The sequence below is a fragment of the Eurosta solidaginis genome, chromosome 2 (genome assembly GCF_040869045.1).
Source record: "Eurosta solidaginis isolate ZX-2024a chromosome 2, ASM4086904v1, whole genome shotgun sequence".
Lineage (NCBI taxonomy): Eukaryota > Metazoa > Arthropoda > Insecta > Diptera > Tephritidae > Eurosta > Eurosta solidaginis.
This window is the reverse complement of record NC_090320.1, coordinates 74,500,376-74,526,304: the sequence shown is the minus strand read 5'-3', so window position 1 is coordinate 74,526,304 and position 25,929 is coordinate 74,500,376. Positions and strand designations below refer to the sequence as shown.

The window sequence follows — 25,929 nt, the reverse complement described above, 5'->3', positions numbered from 1 at the left end:
TAGTGCCAGGATAAATACTCAAATAAATACAAAATATGTATGAACATATGTACAGTCACTAACATAAATAAGTAGACACCCCTTTTTGGACAATTCTTACAATTTTCGCTTTCGCAAATTTATTTTAACTAATTTCCCATAAGTAAATTTGACACGATCTATAACAAAAACTAAATTATATTAAAAAAATGACATATAAAATATACAAAAATCTAATCATTTTCAAAAAAAAAAAAAACATGCAATAAAAAGCTTCAATTAAAGAGAAATCAGCTCAAATATGGCGGTAGTTGTGGCTAGTGAGAGAAAAATTTTTTTAATTGAAAGACATTTAAAGAAAATTTATATACGCATAACACAAAGAGTTAATAAAAACGGAAATAATAAGAGAAATTTCGGAATTAATAATAAAACAAAAACTAAACGGAAGCAGAAATAATATAATTCGGAAAACGAAAAACTAAACCTTTTGAATAGACTGTACACATTTCTTAGGGGAAAAAACAAAAAAACGGCACTAGCCACGCCACATTAATAACGGCACTAGCCACGCCACCTTCATAACGGCAAACTACCGTACACCATAAAATGTCGGAAAACGAGCGACGCACAGTGTTTCGTGCAGAACAAGCTAGCTGGACAAAAACAAAGTTCTTATTCCAAGAAAAGTGTAATGGGAAATGAAAGAAAACAAACAAAATAACGGGATTTTTGCTTTTTTTTTGATATTTTTGCTCATATATATTGAGTAATTAAAGTAAGAAGGTAGGAGTGGCCGTAAAATGCATTGATTAATTTGCAAAATTCTTGTTGAATATTAAGCTTCATATTTATTTTAAGTGAACACTTTTATATAATTTTTTTGATGGATTCTAAGCTCGAATGTAAGTAAAATTTTTTAATAGTAATTCTTTCGCAATTAGAGTACTTTCAATATATTTAACATTCCGTTATTAAGAAGAAAAGCTTTTTTTCTCTATATTTTTAAATTTAGGGACAAAAAAGTTACATACATCCGCAGACATCCGGGCTAAATTTTACATATGTTATAGTCGCAAGTATTCTCTAATAGTGGAAAGAAAAAACCATTGCGAATTCTTTGCACATCTATTTTTAATTTTTTTTGCAGATTTAGTTATCTCTACAAATAAAATAGGATGTATGTACGTACCAGCTCCGACGAGATATTTGAACCATTAAAGCTGATCTACAAACGGCAAAACCAATTCCTAGGTACAGGGAACAAACACGTAGCCATAAAACGCACAAAAATAAACGCGAAAGGTCAACAAGAGCACACCAAAAGCAAAAAGGCGAAGATCACTGACTTCAACCTGCCACAACCTGCCACAACCTACCGCACCAGTCACCAAGGCATAAAATCAGGTACATACAAAACAATCCTAATGCAGGTATAATCACACAGGAACGCTACACAAAACAACCCCATTTGGTAGCATCTACGCCAATACCTGAATGTAATATAAATACTGCATAACTTGGATTGATAGTAAATAAACCAAAACCAGGTTTCGGCAATACCAATGACGGCAATACTGCTCGTAGGTTTTTCGAAAATTCTGAGGCTAGTGCTGAGATTACGGGATTGGATGTTACGCTCATCAAAAGATTCGACACTCTCCTTCGCGCATTAGCATCTGGGTACAATATAAATATCAAAAGATTTGAAAAATTTGCGGTCGAGACTAAAAAACTATACATACAGTTCATAAAATCTTAGTGCATAGTACTGATATTATAAAATCAGCAATTTTACCTATTGGCCAACTTTCTGAGGAAGCACAGGAAGCCCGTAACAAAGATTTGAGACGATTCAGGAATGACAACACACAAAAGCAGTCGCGTGAAGCCACGAATAGAGATCTTATGAATATGTTGCTTATAACATCGGATCCTTTAGTTAACAGTTTTAGGGAGATACCTAAGAAAAAATTTTAAAGTCTGACTTCAGAAGTCTTAAATTTACTGTCCCCCGATAATGTTGAGGAGTCAGTAAATACCCCAGTTGTTTCAACCTTTCACAGTAGTGTTGCTGATGCTTATGACTATTCCACAAGTGACTCATCGAATGAAAGTGATGATAGCGAATAATAACATAATTATAAAAGATAACCTACCCTATAACTTTTTCTTGGATCAGGTTTTATTTAATTTAAATCTATGGTCTTTTCTACTGTGTATGATATTTTACTTTTAAGTTGTTGTAATAAGTAATTTTCACATAATTAATTTAATTATTTACGTTGTTATTATTATAAAATAATTTTGTAAAAATTGTAGTGCCAGGATAAATACTCAAATAAATACAAAATATGTATGAACATATGTACAGTCACTCACATAAATAAGTAGACACCCCTTTTTGGACAATTCTTACAATTTTCGCTTTCGCAAATTTATTTTAACTAATTTCCCATAAGTAAATTTGACACGATCTATAACAAAAACTAAATTATATTTAAAAAATGTTTGAAAAATTCGACGAATTTTCATAAAACATTTTAATTTTTTTTCCGAATTTCTAGAATTTTTTAGAGTATTGAGATTTGTAGTCCATTCAATTTAAGTACAATAAAGTAATATTCTTAAGTCCTTTAAATTTTTTTGGATCTATGTCACTCTTTCACATGAGTTACTGTATATGAAATAAGCAAATGTATGCATATGAAGTAAAATTTTCGAAAAAAATAAAAAAAGAACATATTGCTGAAAAAATGACGTAGTTGTAATAAATGACTGCATATGAAACGGAAAATCTCATAAAATAATTTTGTCCAGCTAGCTTGTTCTACACGAAACACTGTGCGACGCCATCAGCAGCAGAACACCAAGCAGCAGAAGCAGAAGAGGAAGCGCAGCAGCAGAACATACAGCGGTAAATCAAATCAAGCAGCAATTGGTATGGCGAAATAAAACTTCATACATATTTTCATATTTAATACATACATTTAAAAATTACATTTTTAAATTTTTATATCGAAATTAAAACATATGTCATTCACTTTTCATAGTTATTATAAAAATATTTTGCATTATAGTCAAAATCAAATTAAATTACTTACAGAAAAAAAATTAATTAAAACTCACATACTCATACATACATAGATATGTATATGTGTAAAACCATAGGTAGGCACTGTGGGACAGGGTCGGACAAAAACTGCATTAAAAACTTCATTCCTTCTTTACGTTATTACAACAATTGTGATTCAATAAATTTTCAATAAAAGTTTTCATTAGTTTAGTCCCACTCTGCCCTACAGTGGGCTCCATCACAAAAGAATACAAACAAAAATTTTGTTACTTTTTCAAAAGCGGTGCGTCCGCATATAAGCAGTTAAAAATATGATTACAATTTTTCTTTAAAGCGGTGCGTCCGTGTATAAACATGACATACATTTTTTTTTTAAAGCCCGGTGCGTCCGAGGACATTTATAGTACAATTTTGGAAAGATGCGGTGCGCCCGCATCCATAAAAATAAACACAATACAACTTTGATAAAAGCGGTGCGTCCGTTTAAAGCCTATACAAAAATATTTGTCATTCTATAATCTTTGCATTTAAATTCAAATAAAATAATAATTTTGCCATACATTTCAGATTCAAAATTTTTTCACATTCTGTACAATTAAAAATTCTTACACTTCAATAAATATACTCGTAAACAATATTCAACATCTTTTAAATTGCATGTGAATTCCAATTCTCACTTCCGTTTTGCATGGAAAATTTTCAGCTAATTCCAATCATTGGGTTTGGATTTGCGGACAACAAAAGGGTAAAGTAAATATTTTTTGAATCCTTTTCATTAACTAATCACTAACTTTAGTATTTCAATAAAATTCACTAACTAAAGTTTTTTTGCAATAAGTATTCGCTAACCAATTGTATAATTATAACTAAAATTTAAAAGCTTCCAAAAATACATACTTTCACAAATTTCTTTTAAAATATTTTCATAAATTCCCTTTAAGAATACTTTCATAATTTTCTTTTGAGCTCAACTCAACTCGTTCCAATTTAATTTCCTTTAAATTTCTATTCAATCTTCATAAACAAATTCCACATATCTTGCAACAAAAAAAAATTATAATATTTTGTCTATTCGTTTCAACACGTATGGACCTAAGAAGCGGGAAGGTTGTTTCTAAAAATTCCCATCCGAGTTCATGTTCCAAAAATTCAGAGCAAGATTTAGATTCCAAAAACTCAGCAAGATATAGATTCCAATAATTCAGATTCTGATTCATCTTCGAGTACATCGTCAACTGATACCTTAACAAGTGAACATAATTATAAATTATCCCTGAGTGCAGACTTTTTAGGATTTGATGATCAACCTGTAATTCCAAATTCTAGTTTTTCTATTCTAACTCCGATTCTTAACGTTACAACCATGGCCGAAATCGAGGAGAAAAAATCGTTTATTAATACTTTTGCCTCGATTATGAGAGACATCTACAGTGGAGACCCGTTAGCACTTGGCTCATTTATAAATAAAGTTGAATTAATGGAAGTATTCTCTAACGAAAATTTAACTCCTACTTTTATTGCATTTTTAAAATCCAAGCTCGAATGCAAAGCTCGCGGAGCCCTACCAACACATATAGAATCAGTCAGCCAAATTAAAGAAGCGCTATGTAGTAAAATTAGGCCAGACAACTGGAAAGTTGCCGCGGGAAAAATTGCAGCCTTAAGAGTAATCAATAACAATTTTTCAGAATTTTCAAAGCAGGTAGAAGAGCTTTCTGACTCCTTAGAGCGATGTCTAATCATTGAAGGTATGACACAGGCAAAAGCCCATGAGATGGCGGTTGAACAAACCATTAGCGTTTGTAGATTAAATAGTAGGTCAGATATGGTGAAATCAATCCTTGCGTCAGCAACCTTCAAAGATTCAAAGAACGTAGCAGCAAAAATGATTACACAAGTTTACAAATTCAGGTCAACTTTTGGATCTGAGCAGATAAGAGCGATTCTTAACTATATTTGATATGCTGAATTCGAATCTGCATTCAGTTTTTCAAGATTGATTCTAGTTTCCGAGATCTCGCATGATAGCACCATTGTGCTGTTATAGCAGCTTTTAAATCGTGGCACTGCTTGATAAGTAAGTAAAAATGGCAGAATGTTCATAAAAGTATGAACATATAACTACGCCGCTCTAAAATAAGTAAATTTATACAGTCCACTAGAATTTAAGATAATATTGTCATACATACATACTTACAAAACAAACAGGATAAGGTACCTAAACCTATCACACATACACACACATATGTACACACATACAGTCCACTTGAGGAAAGATAAGTATAAACAACCCTCATACAAAACCGATGGTTTCTTAATATTCAAGCAATGCCCTTGAACAAACAAACAATAGAATCAATAGAACAATAGAAGCAAACAATAGAATAAACTAAGAAGATATTAAAATTAGTCCTTTGTCTAACATTTGATACACAAACGCACTTACAAGTATAGTTACGTTTAGGAACATAGTTTTAAGATTTAGTATATAAGCAAATGTAAAATAGTTTAGTAAGACTCAGAATTAAAATATATTCTAAACCATCAACACCATTATATAAAAATAAAAATGCAGAGACAGTGTTGCAAAGTTGATCCAAAGTGTTTTTGTTACGTTTGTGGTGGTTATATGATTAAAAAAAGTGGCAAAATAATAACAAATGCGCTCAAAGATGCGTATCTGCACTACTTTGGTTTCAGAGTAGCAGACAGTCATAAGTCATGGATACCGAAATTTATTTGTAATGCATGCAAAACAAAGCTGTATAAGTGGTCATCGGGAGAACGTGAGTACTTTTCCTTTTCAATGCCAGCGCTATGGAGAGAACCTAAAAACCATAAAGATGATTGCTACTTTTGTTTGATGAAAGTTACGGGTATAAATGCAAAAAAATTAGCAAAATATAATTATCCTGATGTATCATCAGTATCCAAGCCAGTTCCACGTACTGCTAATGATCCATTGCCAGTTTATCGAAGTATAAGTGCAAACGTCCTGGAAACTTTAACTCCATCACCCCCGAGCAGTGAAAGCGACTTTGTCATGGAAGGGCCACATTTAATTTTGCAAGATGAACTAAGCGATTTGATTCGTGATTTGAATTTGTCCAAACAAAAAGCAGAGTTGCTAGGATCACGACTGCAGCAATGGAAAAATCTAGACTCTCGAACAAAAGTTACTGTATACAGAAACAGAAATGAGGCACTTCGACCGTTCTTCAAAAAAGAAGACAACATAAGTTTCTGTAACGATATTAATGGTTTATTTAATGAAATGAATGCACCCTACGATCGAAACGAATGGCGTTTATTCATTGATGGTTCCAAATACAGCCTAAAAGCTGCTTTTCTCCACAACGGGAATAACAAACCATCTATTCCGATTGCTCATGCAGTACAAACGAAGGAATGCTACGAAACAATGCGGAAGATCCCATGCTTCATCAAATACAATCATCATAACTGGAAAATATGTGGTGATCTAAAGGTATAAACATTAATTCCAATTAAATCGAAAACACTTATTTTTTATATTATTTCAACAGGTTATTGGCATCTTAACTGGGATGCAATCTGGATTCACCAAATTTTGTTGTTTCTTATGCCTGTGGGATAGCCGCGCAACTGAACATCATTATGTGAGGAAAGAATGGCATATTCGTACTCAATATGAGCCTGGAAATTGTCATATGCAAAAATGAAAGAAGGAATATTTGTCGGACCTGATATTAGAAAACTAATGGCTGATAAAGAATTTACAAAATGTTTAACGCCCGATGAAGGGGCATCTTTTCAAAATATCGTTCACCACTTTCTTGGTAATCACAAATCCCCTAATTTTGAGGAAATTATTGGCGATATGTTGGAAAATTATCGCAAGATTGGAGCTCGGATGTCTCTAAAGATGCATTTTCTGCATTCCCATCTCGATTTTTTCCCCGAAAACTTGGGTGATACGAGCGACGAACAGGGAGAGCGGTTACACCAAGATCTAGCCAACATTGAAAGACGATACCAAGGATTTTGGGATGAAGGTATGATGAGCGACTATTGTTGGACTCTAATACGCGAAACAGATACTAAACAATACAAAAGGCAAAGTTCCACCAATCTTCATTTCTGATTTGTTACTTTTAAGTTAATAAAATGAATATTATTTGACAAAAATCTTAAGAAATGAATTTATTGACTATATTAAAAACTAGAATCAATCTTAAAAAACGGAGTGCAGATTCGGATTCAGCGTCATAAATTGACTTAAAAACCACTTTTAGTTGCCCAGATCCAAAACCGTGTATACTTGTGTTATAGAGCGAGAACAGGAAGTTAAAGAGCGGCAAGTGTTAGCGTTTCGGTCACGTCCGATAAGATATAATAATTTCCGTGGAAATTCCAGAGGTAAAAGTAATTTCAGATATAACAACAATAGTAATTTTCGATTTAACAATAACGCAAATGGACAACAAAAGACTACAAATTTCCGAAATAACAATTAAAACAGAGGCAATAATCGCAATTACAATAGAGGCAGTAGCAATTCCAACAATAACAATAATAATCGGTCCGTAAATAACAGAAATTCCAATAATCAGGGTTCAAGTTCTAGAAATTCAGCTAATGTTCGTTCTTTAAATGCCGAAGCCCCTCAGGCGCGAACACTGAGGGAGCAGGAGCAATTCGACTAAATATTTCTCAGTCAATATATTGTTTAAATTTAAATTTTTCCAATTTCGTCGAAGTCGCTTGTAACGATTCTCATAAAATATGTTCTTTTCTAGTAGATTCACAGGCAGATATCTCACTAATAAAAATTTCCAGTTTGGCAAACGATGTAGAAGTAGACGATAGTAACGTAATAAATATAACAGGCGTAACAACAGACACGGTAACAACACTAGGAACAGTTAATACAAGTATAATTGCATCAAATACATTTTTTCCTCTGACTCTTCACGTTGTCAATGACAACTTTAATATTCCTTCGGACGGTATAATATGGAAAGACTTTCTAAAAACGAAAAAATGCATAATCAATTATGCTAATGACAATTACATTCGGACAAGGGACAGAAAAGGTAAATATTTCAATTTTGCATAGCACTTCGACAAATACTCTTGTAATTCCACCAAGATGCGAAGTTTTTCGTGTTTTTAGTTTGAAAAATTCGACAAGTCCAGTTTTTGTTGATTCTCAGGAACTTTGTAACGGTGTTTTCACAGCAAAATGTATCGTTGATACAAAAAATCCAATAATAAAAGTTGTCAACACCACCGACGAGGTCAAGTACGTAAAAGATTTCAATATTCAAACTGAAGACATAAAAAACTTCAATGTCTATCGCATAAATGAAACACCTATCGATTCAAAACGCATAGAAGAGCTTAAATCAATTTTAGCAAAACAAATGCCTTCTTATGCTAAAAAGAAATTACTTGATTTATGTTTGAAATATTCTGATATTTTTGCATTAAAAACCGACTTAATGACGCTTAATAATTTCTACGAACAAAAACTTAGATTAACTGACAAAACTCCTGTCTATATTAAAAATTACCGTTTGCCATACACACAACGCGAAGAAATAAATAAACAAGTCGAAAACCTATTACAGAATGATTTAATCGAACCTAGTTTTTCAAATTATAACAGTCCTTTAATTTTGGTACCGAAAAAAGATCCAACAGGCAAAAAGTCGTATCGTATGTGTGTAGATTTCAGAGCAGTCAATAAAAAGCTTATAGCCGACAAATTTCCACTAGCACGTGTTGATGACATACTCGACAATCTTGGCAGAGCCAAATACTTTTCAACTTTAGATCTTTTTTCTGGTTTTCACCAAATACCCCTTCACCCTAAATCTAGAGACGTAACTTCTTTCAGTACAGATCGAGGAGCTTTTCGTTGAAAAGTTTTACCTTTGGGGTTATATATAGCACCAAACTCTTTTTCTCGTATGATTTTATGGCTTTTATGTATATTGACGACGTTATCGTCATTGGTTGTAGCGAGACACACCACCTTAAAAATCTAGAAAAGGTTTTCGAAACCTGTAGAAAGTTTAATTTAAAGCTGAATCCAAACAAGTGCAACTTCCTTCGTTCCGAAGTAACTTTTCTAGGCCATAAATGCACGTCAAAAGGTTTGCTGCCAGACGATTCAAAAATAGACGCTATCAAAAGGTATACTAAGCCAAAAGACAAAGATGCGGTTAGGCGATTTGTCGCATTTGCAAATTATTACAGGCGATTTATACCGAATTTTGCGTCACTGGCCTTTAAATTGTTTAAATCGAAAAAAAGTTGAATTTGTTTGGGATGAAGCGTGTGAAAACGTTTTCGAAAAACTAAAACTAGCATTAATGTCTCCTCAACTACTACAATACCCTGACTTCACAAAGGAATTTATAATTACAGTAGATGCTTCTAAGAGTGGCTGTGGTGCTATATTAAGCCAACAGCATGGTGATAATGATTTACCAATTTGTTTCGCGTCAAAATCTTTTAATAAAGCAGAACAGAAAAAAGCAATTATCGAATTAGAACTCCTAGCAATACATTTCGCCATAAAGCATTTTCGTCCATATGTTTACGGCACAAATTTCACAGTAAAATCCGATCATAGACCACTAATTTATCTTTTTAACATGAAAGACCCTTCGTCTAAACTTTCTAGAATTCGATTAGAACTGTCAGAATATAAATTTACGATTGAATATATAAAAGGAAAATCTAACGTTGTGGCTGATGCTCTTTCACGCATTAGTATAGACGAAATAAAAGAATCTACAAAGCATGTTTTAGCAGTCCAAACGCGATCACAAACTAAACAAAAGGGATTACAAAATAAAGACGATAATTTTACTGATACTTTTTGCGAAACGCCTAAAGTACAAGTTTATGACAAATTTTCATACAATTTTCCAAAACAGATAATGAGATCTCCAATATACAAATTTATGCGCATTTAAAAGATAAAAAACTAAATTTACTTAACTTTGTGAATGCTAACGGAAAAACAAATTTAGATGAGTTATTTTCGAGGCTTGAAAAAGCAGCCGGCAGTCACAATATTAAGCAGTTAGAATGGCCAAAAAATGATATATTTTTCAAAGAATTTTCAATTACAAATTTTAAAATCAGCGGTAATAAAATTTTAAAATCATTACAAATAATACTAACAGACCCTGTAGAAACTGTAACAGAAACAGAGCAAAAACAAGAACTGATGACAATTTATCTTGAGGACCCTTTGTTAGGCGGTCATTGCGGTACAAAACGATTATATTCCAAATTAAGAACAAAATACTATTGGAAAAATATGACTCGTGACATAGCTAAGTTTGCCAAAAATTGCAATAAATGCCTTTTGAATAAAGTAAAACCAAAAACAAAGGAAAATCTTGTGTTGACTCCAACACCCTGCAAACCCTTTGCCATAGTAATTGTCGATACAATAGGTTCACTTCCGGAATCCAAATATGGTAACAAGTTCGCTGTTACTATGATTTGTGACTTTTCTAAATACCTGGTAACAGTAGCTGTACCAGATAAATCAGCAAAAACTATTGCTTGTGCTATTTTTGAAACCTTTATATTAACATATGGTACAATGAAAGCTATTAGATCCGATTTAGGAACGGAATATGAAAACGAATTATTCTCTGAATTGACAAAACTTTTAAAGATTGATCATGATTTCTCAACAGCTTACCACCACGAAACTGTTGGTACTGTTGAAAGAAATCATAGAGTCTTTAACGAATACTTGCGTGCATATCTAAATGAAACGTATTCAGATTGGGATACATATTTAAAATACTTTACATTTTTACACAATACTACAAGTAGTTCGGTTTTTGATAGTAAATTTACTCCGTTTGAATTAATATTTGGCAGAAAAACTACAATGCCAAATGAATTGCAAAAAGAGCAAATTGATCCGATCTATAACGTAGAAAATTACGCAAAAGAGCTTAAGTTTAGAATGCAAACATCGCATAAAATGGCAAAAAATTTGATTAATAAGCATAAGATTAGAAATAAAGATTTATACGATAAAACGGCTAAGCCTTTAGAAATTAAAATTAATGATAGAGTTTTAGTAGAAACAGAACCTAGAAATAAACATAAAAATATATATCAAGGTCCCTACATAGTAAAGAATATTGATGGACCAAATTTAACAATTTGTGAGATAAGTAATCAAAACGAAAAAATTGTACATAAAAATAGAGTACAAAAAATTAAATAAATTTAGTCTGTATTTATTCCTATAAAAGTTACTAAATAATCTTTAGATCTAAATATACAAGTATATTTTAATAATCCGCAATGAAGGCTAAAAAAAAAGAAATTTTATGAAAATGTAAATATAAATTTACTAACGTAGATCCTACAATAAGAATAGGAAAACCGGTTCATTTCAAACAAAATTTCTATTAATTATAAATCTCTGAAAATTTACTTTTCTTGCATATTCAATTTTCTTGGTAGTTTAAATTTTTCACTATATTTCCAAAAGTTGCACTGTTCTGAATGAACGAATCCTGGGTTAACACCGTTCATTCAAAACATTACAACAAATTACTGAAGCCCAAAGAAGAATGTGGCAAGAATAATTACTAATCTTACCAAAATCTTCTTTTCTAAAGGGGGATGATGTGGTGCCATAGTAATTGCATTAAATTAAATTGTAGCTGGCAACTCCCTCTTTGGAAAAGTGCAAAATGCAACCATGCATCAGATGCACTTGGCATTACTAAAAATGTTAGAGTCGAGCAACGCGGAGAGTTTCTGATTGGTTGAAACTGCCGTTGCTCGACGCCATGATTAATTTCGAAGCCATCATTAATTTCGTTGCTAAGCAACCTAAGGAAAAAGGTGCCGAGACACAGAGTTGCGTTAGCGGGAGTTAGTTAGAAATAAACCGGCACTTGATCAAGACGCGCACTTTAAAGTCGTGAAAATAAAAGCTATACAAGAACAAAAAAAGTACAGTGACAAATTGTAGTGGTACAAATAAAAAACTAAAAGTGTCATTAACAAAATTTTAAATAAAAGAAAAACAATACACTAAAACCCAAACGAATTTATTTATTATAAAAACAAAAACAGAAGGACAGAAAGGAAAATATAAAAGTAAGTGCGTGGGTCGTGTGCGAGCGCATTAGAGCGCTAGTTAATTTTCCACAGATCCACATGGATCTTTTATACGATTCTGAGAGCAGTATTTTGGCAGGCCTGTAGCTTCTTCCAGTGAGTGGCTTTAAGGCTTGGTGACCATATAGAGGACGTGTAGCATGCAATCGGCTGGCCAATTGCTTTGTAAGTAGTAATGAGCGTTTCTTCATCTTTTCCCCAAGTACTGCCAGCAAGAGATTTTAGGATTTTATTACGGCTCTGGATTTTCGGTACCATTGCGGCTGCATGCTCCCCAAAATGTAGATCCTGATCAAACGTCACACCCAAGATTTTGGGGTGTAGGACAGTCGGTAGCGTAGTGCCATCGACGTGGATGTTCAAAATGGTCGACATTTGGGACGTCCCAATTGTAAACGAGTACGGTCGAGTGCGGTTGCGGTCTTTGTTCTTGACAAGTAAAATTGGAGTTTAGAAGGATATTGCACGTATATTGAATGCAAATGGTATATTTCATGCAGGGAAGTTTCTTCCAAACTCGGAGCAATTGAGGTTTCCAGTGCGAGTCGCGTATTTGGCCAGAAAATAACAAAGAAATCAAATATTAGATTGCATTTAACATTTTTCATCAACGAGAATAACAATGGCGCCTAGCACAAGATGGAATAAGAAACAACAACAAAATAAAACAATTGTAACTAATTCAATTGAAACGAGTGACGAAGAAACAAGTAGCTTAACGACAATAATAGATGAATTACAAAAACAGTTTAAAGTGCAAGACAGAGCTATGAGCAAAATAAAAAGCTCACAGCAGCATATGAGTGATAGTTCCGACTCACTCAAAGCTGAGATAAGTAGACTTGCTGAAGAAAGCAAACAAATAAAAAAAGAACTAAATGAATTAAAAACAAAGAACGCAAATATGAAAACTAGTGTCAAAAAATGGAAAGAGACATACTGACAATTAAACAGCAAGAAAACAAAAACAATGTAATGATAACAAACTTGCCAAAAATTGCAAAAGAAAACTTAAAAGATGTCATCGCCAGTATTGGACAACAAGTAAATGCGGATGTAAATAAGAACGAAATAGTCCATATTTACCAAAAAGAAAATAAAAAGTTCAAAACATTTCCAATTATTGTCAAATTAAGTAATGGCAATTTTAAAAGAAAATGTATGGAGTTTAGGAAGCTTGGAAATAATATCGATGTCAGTAAATTTATCCCCAACACTAACATGATGGGTAAAAATGTAAATTTCTATCACCTGTTGGAGAAAGAGCTAAGTGAACTGATGAAGAAAACAAAACAAGAAGCAAAAAATAAGAAGTACCAATACGTATGGATGAGAGATGCCAGAATTTTAATGAGAAAGGAGGAAAATTCAGCAATTATAGAAATAGATTCTTTGGAAGATTTAAAAAAGTTAAAATAGAAAAATCCAAAACTTTTTATTTTTACATAGTGAGCTAATATATTGTTACGGGTTTTAATAAATGTATCCCTAGATTGCCAATCGAATAAATCGTAAATAAAATTTATGTAAGAAAAATTGATTCTTTATTCACCAACGAATTCAAAAACTAAAACTAATTAATTTTCTCAATGACATATATTTCAAAGTTCAGTTTCCAAAAATATTTTCGTCACATTACCCTCCTCCTAAGTCTGATCGCCCCGATCAGACTCATCATTCACTCCCAATGGTGCCAGTCTTTCTAAATGGACCACTTTCATTTTAGTTCTGGTTCCTCCAAGTTTCTTAATTCTATACACTACGTCGTTTATTGCTTTTATAACTTTATAAGGCCCTTCCCAATTGGACTGTAGCTTGGGCGATAACCCCTTCCTACGCTGAGGATTGTAGAGCAGCACCAAATCACCTTGCCCAAATCCTTCAAAATTGATTGCTTTATCATACCTCGCTTTCATTTTGTCACTCATGATTTTTGTTCGTTTCCTCACTTGATCGTGAATTTCATTCATTGTTTCTCTTAGCTTTTTAACATAATCATTGCTGTCATTGCTCGGTATGACACTTGAACCAAATTTTAAATCCGAAGGTAAACGAAGATCACTGCCAAAAATCACCGTGGCTGGAGTCTGACCGGTGGTCTCATGTACTGCAGAACGATATGCCATTAGGAACAAAGGAATGTGAGTATCCCAATCTCGCTGTTCTTTTTCCACCACTTTCCTCAAATGCTCTTCCAGTGTCCTATTAAATCTTTCCACCATGCCATCGGATTGAGGATGAAGGGCTGTTGTACGAGTTTTCCGAATTCCCAGAATTTTGCACACTTCCTTAAATACAGCGGACTCAAAATTTCTGCCCTGATCAGAATGCACCTGTAAAGGCACACCAAATCTAGATATCCAACTTTTCACAAAAACTTCTGCTACTGTTGTGGCTTTCTGATTGGGAATCGGATAAACCTCCGGCCATTTACTAAAACAGTCCATAACCACAAGCACATACTTATTACCAGAGCTACTGGTTGGAAACGGTCCGGCTACATCCATGGCGATTCGGTCAAAAGGAGCTCCTGAATTAAATTGCTTCATCTGTCCACGACTTCTATGCTTCGGGCCCTTAGCTGCCATACATTCACTGCAATTACCAATCCATTCAGCAACGGATTGATGACAGCCAACCCAATCAAATCTCTGCTTAATTTTGGCTAATGTTTTAGTGATTCCCATGTGCCCTCCACTAGGCCCATTATGTAATTCCTGAAGAACGTCTGGTATTCGCACTTTTGGGACAACAATTAACGATTTGGAGCTTTGGCCGTCTTCGCTTTCCCATATTCGATAAAGGCAGCCAGATACCATCCTTAAACTACTCCACTGCGCCCAATATGCTTTTGCAATAGAATTTTCCGATAGCATCTGCTCTTTTGTTGGCCGTTTGTTTATGTCCATGCCCTTCATTAACAAAGCCAAATCAACGTCTTCCTGTTGGGATTTACGCAAATTCGTCGCATTCCACTCTTCAGTTGCTTCGATACTCATTAACCGCACATCAATAACATCTTCTTTAACTTCAGCTCTCGAACAATGTTTACATTCCAGATTGCATGGTCGACGGGACATTGCATCCGCATTCCCATGTGAGCTACCCGCACGGTGTTCTATGGAAAAGTCATAAGTTTGCAGTCTTTCAAGCCATCTCGCTAATTGTCCCTCGGGGTTTTTGAACTGAAGTAGCCACTTTAATGCTGCATGATCGGTCCGTACATGGAAACGTTGTCCATAAAGATACTTGTGAAAATGTTTAATAGATTCGACTAAAGCAAGTAATTCTCTGCGCGTAACACAGTAATTTTTTTCGGGCTTTCCTATAGTTCTGCTATAATAAGCAATAACTCTTTCCTGCCCACTTTTCACTTGCGACAAGACTCCTCCAATACCATAACCACTCGCATCAGTGTCTAATATAAACCTCGCTCCAGGAATAGGGTATGCCAACATTGGTGCAGTACATAATCGGTCCTTCAAGGTCTGAAAGGCAACTTCCTGATCTTCTCCCCACTTGAAGTGTTGGTTCTTCTTAGTCAGATCATGAAGACTACTAGCTACATCCGCGAAGTTTGGAACAAATCGACGATAATACGTGCACAATCCAAGGAAGCTTCTTAGATCATGCAGATTCGCTGGCCTGGGCCATTCCTTTACCACTTTGATTTTATCATCATCAGTAGATACTCCTTCTGCCGTTACCTTATGTCCCAAATAGTTTACCTCTCTTTTGAAAAACGAACACTTGTCTGGATTTAACTTTAAGCCAGCACAAGCTATTCTTTGCAGTACATCTTCCAAATTCTTTAGATGATCATCAAAGCTTTTCCCTAGGACGATTATATCATCGAGGTAAACCAAGCAAGTTTTCCAGTGAAGTCCTTTAAGAACGTGCTCCATAAGCCTCTCAAAAGTGGCAGGGGCATTGCATAAGCCGAAAGGCATAACTGAAAATTGCCACAAACCCTCGCCTACACTAAATGCTGTCTTTTCCCTATCTGCCTCGTCAACCTCTACTTGCCAATAGCCACTCTTTAAATCAAGAGTTGAAAACCATTCCGTTCCAGTTAGTGAATCCAGTGTATCATCTATTCTCGGCAAAGGGTAACTATCTTTCTTGGTCACATCATTGAGTTTACGGTAGTCGACGCAGAACCTAATTTGTCCATCTTTTTTTTTTACGAGTACTACGGGTGGGCACCAAGGACTGGCTGATGGTTCGATAACACCATTCCCACTCATATCACTAATTATTTGGCTGACAACTTCACGTTTCGCTAAGGGTATGCTTCGCAGAGGCTGTCGAATTGGTCTTGCGTCACCGGTATCAATACGATGTCTTACGATATTAGTTCTACCTGGATTAGTACCCTTATCAAATATACTACAATATTTGCGTAGGAGTTGTTTGGCTTTACCAACGTCTAGCAACTCTAACCCTTTTGTCCAATTGCTTATCTCTTTATACATTTTACTTTCAGAAACATTTACATTTTTGGGGATTCCATCACAATTGACTATAACCTCGACTTCGTGACATTCCGCCAACAGAGCTCCTTTCAAAAGATTTTTAGGTGATTTAAATTCATTCAGAACTCTTACCGGAATTAGTCCGTCGTTATTTGAATTTATTAAAGTTTTAGCAACCAATACGTTTGGTGTAGAATTTTGTACAGCTTCAATCATCCATAACTTGTTTCCGCCTAAATTCCCATTAATTTTCGCCCAAATAACTGCCTCAGATACGGCTGGAATCTCTTGATTATTAACCACATGTACTTGCTGAACTCTGTGAGATCTGTCGTAATGGTAATCTAGCTTCACTTCAATATTGTTATACTTCATCATCATACTTCCCAAATCGATCTTGATCTCATGAGCCATCAAGAAATCGACGCCAATTATAATTTCGTCAGCAATATCCGCCACAATGAAATCATGTAAAGCTGTCATATTCCCAATCGTCACATCACAAGTAAGTTCACCTATTAAAAATGATTCCTCGCCAGTGGCAGTACGCAGTTTTGCTCCAATAAGTGGCTTCACATTCTTTTTAACCAACCCTGCCTTTATTATGGAATGTGATGCTCCTATGTCCAACGTCAGCATACGTTCTTCTCCGTCTATATATCCTCTCACCGTTATGTTACTGGATTCTCTACCTATTTGCGAAATTGTGATAATGGGGTACCCAAATGAGGGAACCAGCTTGACCCCCCTGCAGCTGGTTCGATTTAGTTTAACGAAATGTCTGCTGTGCTGTCAGTGCATGCTCTGTTTTGCTGTGGATTCGATAGCTCTTTTCCTACAACAAAACAACTTCGAGCCATATGTCCTTTCCTGCCACACTTAAAACAATTACCTTCAAACTTCCTCTGAGCTCCCGACGTTGGTAGAACAGATTTTAGAGCATTGCAAACTGTCTGCAACTGGTTTTCCTCAACATCTACCCGACGTGCGCGATACGAAGGTCTGCTCAAAAGTGTGGCTGTTTCTTGAGTCAATGCATGTGCAACTGTCTCCGCAAACGTTTTCTTTGGCATAGCGTAAGTTGCGCGCTTAGTGTCAATGTCCCGAATGCCATTCATGAACGCTTGAATTTTCATACGCTCGATAAACTCACTGGAAGCATCCTCGTTTGCTAAATGAGCCAACCGTTCAATTTCTGTGGAAAAATCCTGTAACGTTTCCCCTTGCTTCTGCCACCGATTCAACAATTCCATTTGAAAAATCTGTTTCCGGTGTCCACTGCCGAATTTCCTCTCGAGTGCATTCATTATGGCCGTAAAACTGCGCTGTTCCCCCGTAGGTACTATGTTCAAAACCTCTGTTGCAGAACCTTTTAACGAAAGGATCAAAGCCGTTGCTTTATCAGCTTCACCCCAGTTATTACTCATTGCTGCCGACTCAAACTGCTTCTCAAAAGTCTTTAAAGGAATAGTCCCGTCATAAGGAGGAACTTTAAATTTCATTCCACCAGAAACCATCGTTGTCGCTGCCCGAGTATTATCACGGATATGGTTTTCTAAACAACCAACTCTTTCTTCAATATATTAAACCTTCTCGACGACTCTTTCCTCAACAGATTTGACCTGCTCATCAATTGCTGAAACTTTCTCACCAATTTCCGCTGTATGTTTGTTGAAAGAAGCTAACATTTTCGATAAACTCTCAGATAATCTTTCAGCCAGCCGAGTTTCCAGGCTTTCAGCCATTTCCTTAGAGTTTTCAGCCATTTCCTTAGAGTTTTCAGCCAACTGGCCTTGAATAGCCATGAGCAAATCGTCGAAGTTTGTACTTACTGAAGGCGACGTTCCTTCTGCCCTCTCAGGTTTGGTGGTTAAATCTGAAACATGAAAATTATAAGCGTCCGCATCCAAACCATCGGCTTCTACAGCTTCCCTTAACCGTGTTTGTAGCTCTAGTTTATTTCCGTTTGTTGGAAAACCACGAATTTCGAGTTGTGCTTTAAGCTGTTGAATTCGCAACTCTTCTAATTTTACCATCTTGCAGTTCTTACTCGTTTAGCAATCTCACTTCTGACACCAATTGTTACGGGTTTTAATAAATGTATCCCTAGATTGCCAATCGAATAAATCGTAAATAAAATTTATGTAAGAAAAATTGATTTTTTATTCACCAACGAATTCAAAAACTAAAACTAATTAATTTTCACAATGACATATATTTCAAAGTTCAGTTTCCAAAAATATTTTCGTCACAATATATTATTATCTATGGATTGTTTTGATAATCAAATACCTAAAAAAAACGTTCAATATTAATGCAATGAGTTAAATTGTAAAATTGATGAAACTAACCTTAATATTCTTTATTTAAACATACAAAGTATACGAAATAAGCTTCAAGATTTAAAAACTTTGATTGAGGAAAATAAGAAAAAGAAAGGCATTGTTCATGTGGTAGCTTTAACTGAAGTATGGATCTATGAAAATGAAAATAATTATTATAATCTCCCCAATTACAATGCATATTTTGCCAATCGAGAACTAAATAGAGCTGGTGGTTGCATACTTTTTGTACACAAATCTATTAGCTCTTCACAAGTGTCTTGTAAGGAATTTGACAAAAGTAGTTTTTTAATAGTCAAACTAATCAAACTTGATATTCATCTTGCTTGCGTATATAGAAATTGCTCTTCTGATATTCCGTCGTTTGTAAATGCCTTTGAAGGTCATGTATTGCAAATAAAAAGTTGTATTATTATGGGTGACTTTAACATAAACCTTCTTAATGCTAACAACGATACGATAAATTATCTAAACAGTTTATATGGCAACGGGTTCTGTTGTCTAAATGAGCTGAGGCAGGAAATGCATACAAGGAAGGGCAATAGTTCAAGTACCATAATTGATCATATTATAACTGACAAAGTAAACTACAAATATGTTTTTGCGTTGGAAGATCACCCTATATCTGATCATAGAATTATACATCTATCTGTAAATTTAAATAAAAATATAAATCAGCCTTGGAGAAGCAATTACATGGATATATTGGATTATAATGCTTTTGAGAGAAACGGTTATATCAATGACATTATACGCAGTAGGACCTTCTCTGATTTTCACGCGTCCTTGTGCTCTAGCATATGTAAAGCAACAAAATCTATTTAAAAGTCCAGTGAAAAGTATAATAGTCCGTGGATGAATAGTGAACTTTTAAATCTAATTGGGAAAAGAAACCGGCTATACAAATTAAAAACTAAGTATAGAAATAATATTTACTTTGAAACGGAATTTAAAAGACTCAAAACTCAGTTCAGAAACTTAACACATTTCCAAAAGAAAAACTACTTTGGGCAAAAAATCCAGCAAAACCTTTACTCTGCAAACAGAACTTGGTCTATTCTTAAAGAACTAATTTATGGCAAAATACCTGACAGTGTTACGGAAATCAGTCAGTTATCGTACAAAGGAGAAATGGTAACAGACCCTATAAGAATAGCAGACTGCTTTAACGAATATTTCACGACTGTTATAGATTCTCCCTCAAATATTCAGTACGTTGACGAGCCAGCAACGAATATCAATACACCTTTTACCCTAAGTGAATGTGATCCATTAGAAATCGAGTTAGTCATAAGAAACTTAAACGTAAAATCTGCGAACGGGCCTGATGGCATTTCAGCGCGTCTTATGAATAAATATAGAGAGTATTTTAGCCACACCTTATGCCAAATTATTAATGAGTGCTTCCGAAAAGGTGAGTATCCTAAAGAATTGAAAATAGGCGCAGTTGTGCCAGCGCACAAATCTGGAAGTAAAGAAATGTGTGCAAACTACAGACCCATCACAAAATTAAGCACGATTGACAAGATTTTTGAAAGTGTTTTGCTCAATAGGTTGAAATCCTTTCTCCTTGAAAATAAAACCATTGACAAAAATCAATTTGGTTTCATGGAAAATTCGAACACGCTATCTGCTTGCATATCGTGTACTGAATATATTTATGAAAACTTAGACAGGAAGAAATATGTAGCATTACTGGCAATCGATCTTTCACAAGCATTTGACTCGGTAAACTTATATATAATGATTAGAAAACTGGCTGAGTTAGGTTTAAACGATAAGGAACTCAAAATCTTTGAAAGTTTTTTATTAGATAGAGAGCAATATGTTGAGTTAAACAACGTTAAAAGTGCGAGAAGGCAGGTAAAGACGGGAGTTCCCCAAGGTTCTAAATTAGCAGCCACCTTGTTTCTCATATATATAAACAACGCGCTAAAACTCAATCTTCACGGGACTCCGCAGTTCTATGCGGATGACGGTAGCTTTATGTATGCAGAAGAATCATTCGAAAATTTAATTACAAACATAAAACTAGACTTGGAAAAAATTAGTCAGTGGTTTGACAAAAACATGCTGAAAATTAACCTTTCGAAGACCAATTTTATTGTTGTCAAAAATTACAAACCTCTTCCGGAAATTAATGAGTTTTCTGGAATAATGTTTAATAATGTAAAGATTTCTAGAGTAGAAAAGCTAAAGTACCTAGGTATCTGGTTCGACTCCAATTTAAATTGGAGCGAACAAATAAATAACATTAAACTGAAATTAATTCCTTTTAACTTTGCTCTATACAGAAATAGGGGCATCATTCCACGTAAGCAATTGTGGCTCTTATATAATGCATATTTTATGTCCAAGATCAGTTATTTAAATCCAATTTGGAGTCGGTGTGCAGAACATAAAATAAATGAACTTCAGCGTTTGCAAAATAAAGTAATAAAGAATATTCTCTCGCTTCCAATACGAACTTCCACTACAAGTCTGTATGAAAATAGGCTTGATATTAAACAAATATGTATTCTGCAAACACTATTAGTGGTTTTCAAGATCAAAAATAATCTTATAAAGCATAACCTCAAGCTCAATACAATAGATCGTTCAGTATATAGTCTGCGTCAGGTAATGAGTATCAGAACCACGTTCTTTCGAACAGGAAAAAGTGCAAATTCATTACTCAATTATGGTGTAAAACTGTTCAACAAACTACCAGAGTATGTTAAAACATCTCACAACATTATCACTTTTAAACGTGAAGTGATTCTGTTGTTACTTCAAAGGCACGATTTCAGTATCGACCAATATTCATGATACAAGGCATTTAATTAACTGTGCTAAAAAATCCTTTCTTTCTCTTTTATCTTTTAATCAAACATTAAAAGAAACCAAAACCTTATATTTTATACTAACTCTACTGTATTTATCAATTTGTGTTGCATTTTTATATACCATTAAATATCTTTTATTTTTATTTTTATTTTTTTCTCTACATATAATTGAATAGCAACTGCATGACGGTATGCGTAGAAATTGTTAATTATCTTAGGTAAATTCTCACACAAAAATTAAATTTTTTTGAGAATGCATATGTATTATTGTATACGTATATCCAATGAATAAAGGAAAAAAAAATAAGGTCGCGGATGATTTAGTCGGTGATAATGCCAGAAATGTAGAAATTAAACAAAAGTGGGGATAGGACACCACCCTGTGGCACCCCTTATTTAACTCTTCTTGACTTTGATGTTTCGTTTCTGAATTGCACCGATGCCTGCCGACCTACCAGATAATTTGCGGTCCACCTTTTAAGACATGGTGAAAAGGTAGACCTTTCCAGGTCTTGCAGTAACGTGCCATGGTTGACCGTATCAAAAGCTTTTGATAGGTCTAACGCAACGAGTACTGTTCTATGGTGGGGCTTTTGATTTAAACCACAATTTATCTGGGTGCTAATGGCATTTAGCGCGGTGGTGGTATAGAGTTTTCTAAAGCCATGCTGATGACAGGCTAGCTGCAAATTTGCTTTGAAGTAGGGGAGCAAAATGGCTTCAATCAGTTTCTCCAACCCTTCTGTAATTTCAGACTTTGGAGTCTGAATTTGTTCTAAATTGTTCTAATGAGCAAAATGGCTTCAAGCGTCTTGGCTACTGGCGATAGGAGAGATATCGGGCGATATGACTCCTATGTTAGCTGGTTTCCCAGGCTTTAGTAGCGGGACCACCTTGGCCATTTTCCCTTTTTCGGGAATGACAAAGGTGGAAAGAGACAGATTGAAGACATGCGCTAAATATTCCCTAGGCTTTTAAGCATCGGCATGGCTATGCCGTCTGGGCCCACTGCTTTAGATGGTTTAGCATGACCGATGGAATCCCCAACCTCTTTGGCGGTGATAGTAATTGGCGACGCGCTGAATTTATGTTTATGTGCGTGTCTGTTGGCCCTCCGTCTATTTTTGTCGACCGTAGAATGCATAATATATTGTCGGCAGAAAGCGCTCGCACATTTTTTCGCATCCGACAGCACTTTATCGTCAAAGGCGGTGGTAATTTTGTCATTGTGCTTAGACGGATTCGATACGGACTTTACGGTGGATCAAAGTTTACCTACACCGGCAGAGAGGTTGCAACCGCTTAGGTGCTCCTCCCATTTCGAACGGTTGTGTTCATCCACAAGCAATCTGATGCGTTTGTTTATATCCCTTATTTGGGGGTCGCCGGGATCGAGCTGTCTTATAAGGTCACGTTCTCTCGCTAAATTTGCGGCCTTCGCCGGAAAGTGAGGCCCAATTTCGGGATTTCTACCGGCGGGAATGAAGCGAGCCGAGGTGGATTCAATGACCTTGCGGAAAGCACGCTCCCCTTGGCGAGCATCAGTCGGGATGGGGAGGGCAGCAAAGTGGTTGTCTGTAAAGGATTTGTTTTCGTCACATTTTGTTTTTTTAAAGTTTATGAAAGTGCGTTTTTGTGTGACAATGAAGTCGGCGGTACGCTCGAGCGAAATAAGTATAGGCAGGTGGTCGGATGCCAATGTTACCATCGGCTGCCAGTTGACGCAGTTTACGAGTCCTGCGCTCACGATATATATATCCGGCGAACTGTGACAGCTTCCTACCATACGCGTGGTGGCGTCTTCGTTTATTATGCAGAACGTCGTTTCTTCTATTTGATTAGCCAACATCTCACCCCTACTGTCGGCCTGCAAGTTTGAATGACATAGATCGTGGTGGGCATTGAAGTCGCCTAAAATAATGCGATTATTGCCAGTGAGTAAGGTGCTAATGTTAGGGCGGTATCCACTGGGGCAACAGGTGGCAGGAGGGATGTAGATGTTGATGATTTCTAGATTTGCATCTGACCGGACAGATAAGCCTTGACGTTCTAAGACACTGTCCCTGCGGCCGATGTCGGGATCAAATAAATGATATTGCACTGAGTGGTGTAAGATAAACGCGAGGCTGCCTCCATTTCCGCTCTCACGATCTTTTCTGTGGGCATTATACCCAGAACAGGTCTGCAGAGCAGATCTTGCTGTGAGTTTAGTCTCTTGAATCGCAGTGATGCGGATGTTGTGCCGCTTCATGAAATCGACTATCTCCGTAATCTTCCCAGTTAATCCATTACAGTTTAACTGCAGAGTTCTGAAGTGCAACGGGGGAGACGTCGTCACTCTAGGAGTAAGTGATGGGTGACTACGCCTGGGTTGTGGAAGGCTAGGACGCAACTGCTGTTGTGGCCCTTGGACTGGGTGTCCTTGGGTAAGCATTGAGGTTCCCGGTGTATTTGTGTTTGCGACCTGGAACATGGAACATGATACCCGTCGGGGGGTTGCCGACGCGGAGACCAGAACATCTAGGAAAGTGGCACCGTCCAAGGCAGGACGTTCGGATGTTACCTGCCACGATGGTTTTTATGTTTAAACCAAATCGTTGAAAATTATCTCCTGGCCGTCTTGGCGGACGCCGCCTCCAAATCTTCGCCAACTTGGTTGCTTTAAATAAGGTTAACGTGCCGGACGTCTTCGTCCAGTGTTAATTAAAATCAAAGGACACAATTTGATTTAATACTAAAGAACTCTCTTTATTAGCACACTCTTAACAAAAAAAGCAAAACACATCCGCAGAAGATTGGAATGTCTCTATAACACTTTTATCTCCGTGACGTGGGCCGCAGTTGTATTTGACAGGCGCGTGCAGGTGGCAACGCCCAACGCCCGCAAGGCCCAACCACATAGAATACCTTATAATGCTTTGATCTAATGCTTATGTTCCTTATATCACCCTTCCTTTTCAAAAGAAGAATTTGGCAAATTAAACACGTGTGCCATATTCTTCTTTTGTATTCTATTAATTGGTTCGGATGAACGAAAATATTAGACCGTCCTTTTTGAAAATCGTTCATCCGGAGCAATTTTACATTTTGTTGTACTATAAATTAAAAAAGTTAGAATTACATTAATATTTTTTGCTTTATGTTTTTTTGTAATTTTATATATAATGCAGTTCAATTTTGAATTTTAATTTCCTTTAATTAATTAATTTATATTAGAAAATAGTTGTGTAGACATTTTAGAAAATGTTTTTTTTTGTTTTACATTTTACATTGATTATACGCTAATACCGAAATTTATATTTGTATTTTTTTTCCACATTTAATATTGTATTTGTTTTGTTCTGCCTTCTTGGCTGTTTGTAAATAAATTGTATGTACATATGAATGTAATATTACTGTATTTATTAAAAATTCTATTTTTATGTACAGTCTTGTCTTTCTTTGGTGTTTCATCAAGAATTGTAACATTAGGGTCGTTAATTTTAATTACAACAAAAGGACCCTGGTATATATTTTCATGTTTGTGCCGTGGTTCTTTTTGTACAAGAACTTTATCGCCTATTTTAATAGCTAATGGTCGTGCCGTTCTATCATAAAACGTTTTAGATTGTATTTTATTTTTGATTATTAATTTTTTTGCCATTTCGTGTTTTTTGCAGTCTAAATTTAACTTCTTTAGCATAGTTTTCGGTATTGTAAAGTGGATAAATTTTTTCCTTTCGTAATTCATGAGGCAAAGCTGCCTTTTTACCAAATACTAACTCGAAGGGATAAAATTTATTGTCGAAAACTGTGCTAGTTGTTGTATTGTGTAGGAAAGTAAAGTATTTTAAGTAAATATCCCAATCATAAAAAGTATTGTTTAAATATGCACGTAAGTATTCATTAAAAACTATGATTACGTTCAATTGTACCAACAGTTTCGTGATGGTAGCTAGTTGAAAAATTATGTTTAATATTTAAAAGTTTAGTTAATTCTTCAAATAATTCATTTTTAAATTCTGTACCTAAATCTGATTTTATGGCGTTCATTACGCCGTAGGTAAAAATAAATATTTCGAAAATGGCTGAAG

The 25,929-nt window shown here is 35.3% G+C and overlaps 1 protein-coding gene across 6 annotated transcripts in view; it reads left to right on the top strand.

The window, feature by feature from the left end:
* LOC137239928 (haloacid dehalogenase-like hydrolase domain-containing protein 2) overlaps positions 1 to 25,929 on the top strand; it is a 218,115-nt gene that overhangs the window by 30,706 nt on the left and 161,480 nt on the right. Inside the window, exon 4 of one of the 6 annotated variants that reach the window (XM_067765732.1) lies at positions 2,804 to 3,175. The exons of 4 other annotated variants lie outside the window; for them this stretch is intronic. In XM_067765732.1, the coding sequence (XP_067621833.1) occupies positions 2,804 to 3,007 (204 nt within the window). In that variant the 3' untranslated portion in view covers positions 3,008 to 3,175. Of the gene's footprint in view, positions 1 to 2,799; positions 3,176 to 25,929 lie in introns of those variants that run through there. One more of the 6 variants, XM_067765734.1, reaches the window with a different exon arrangement.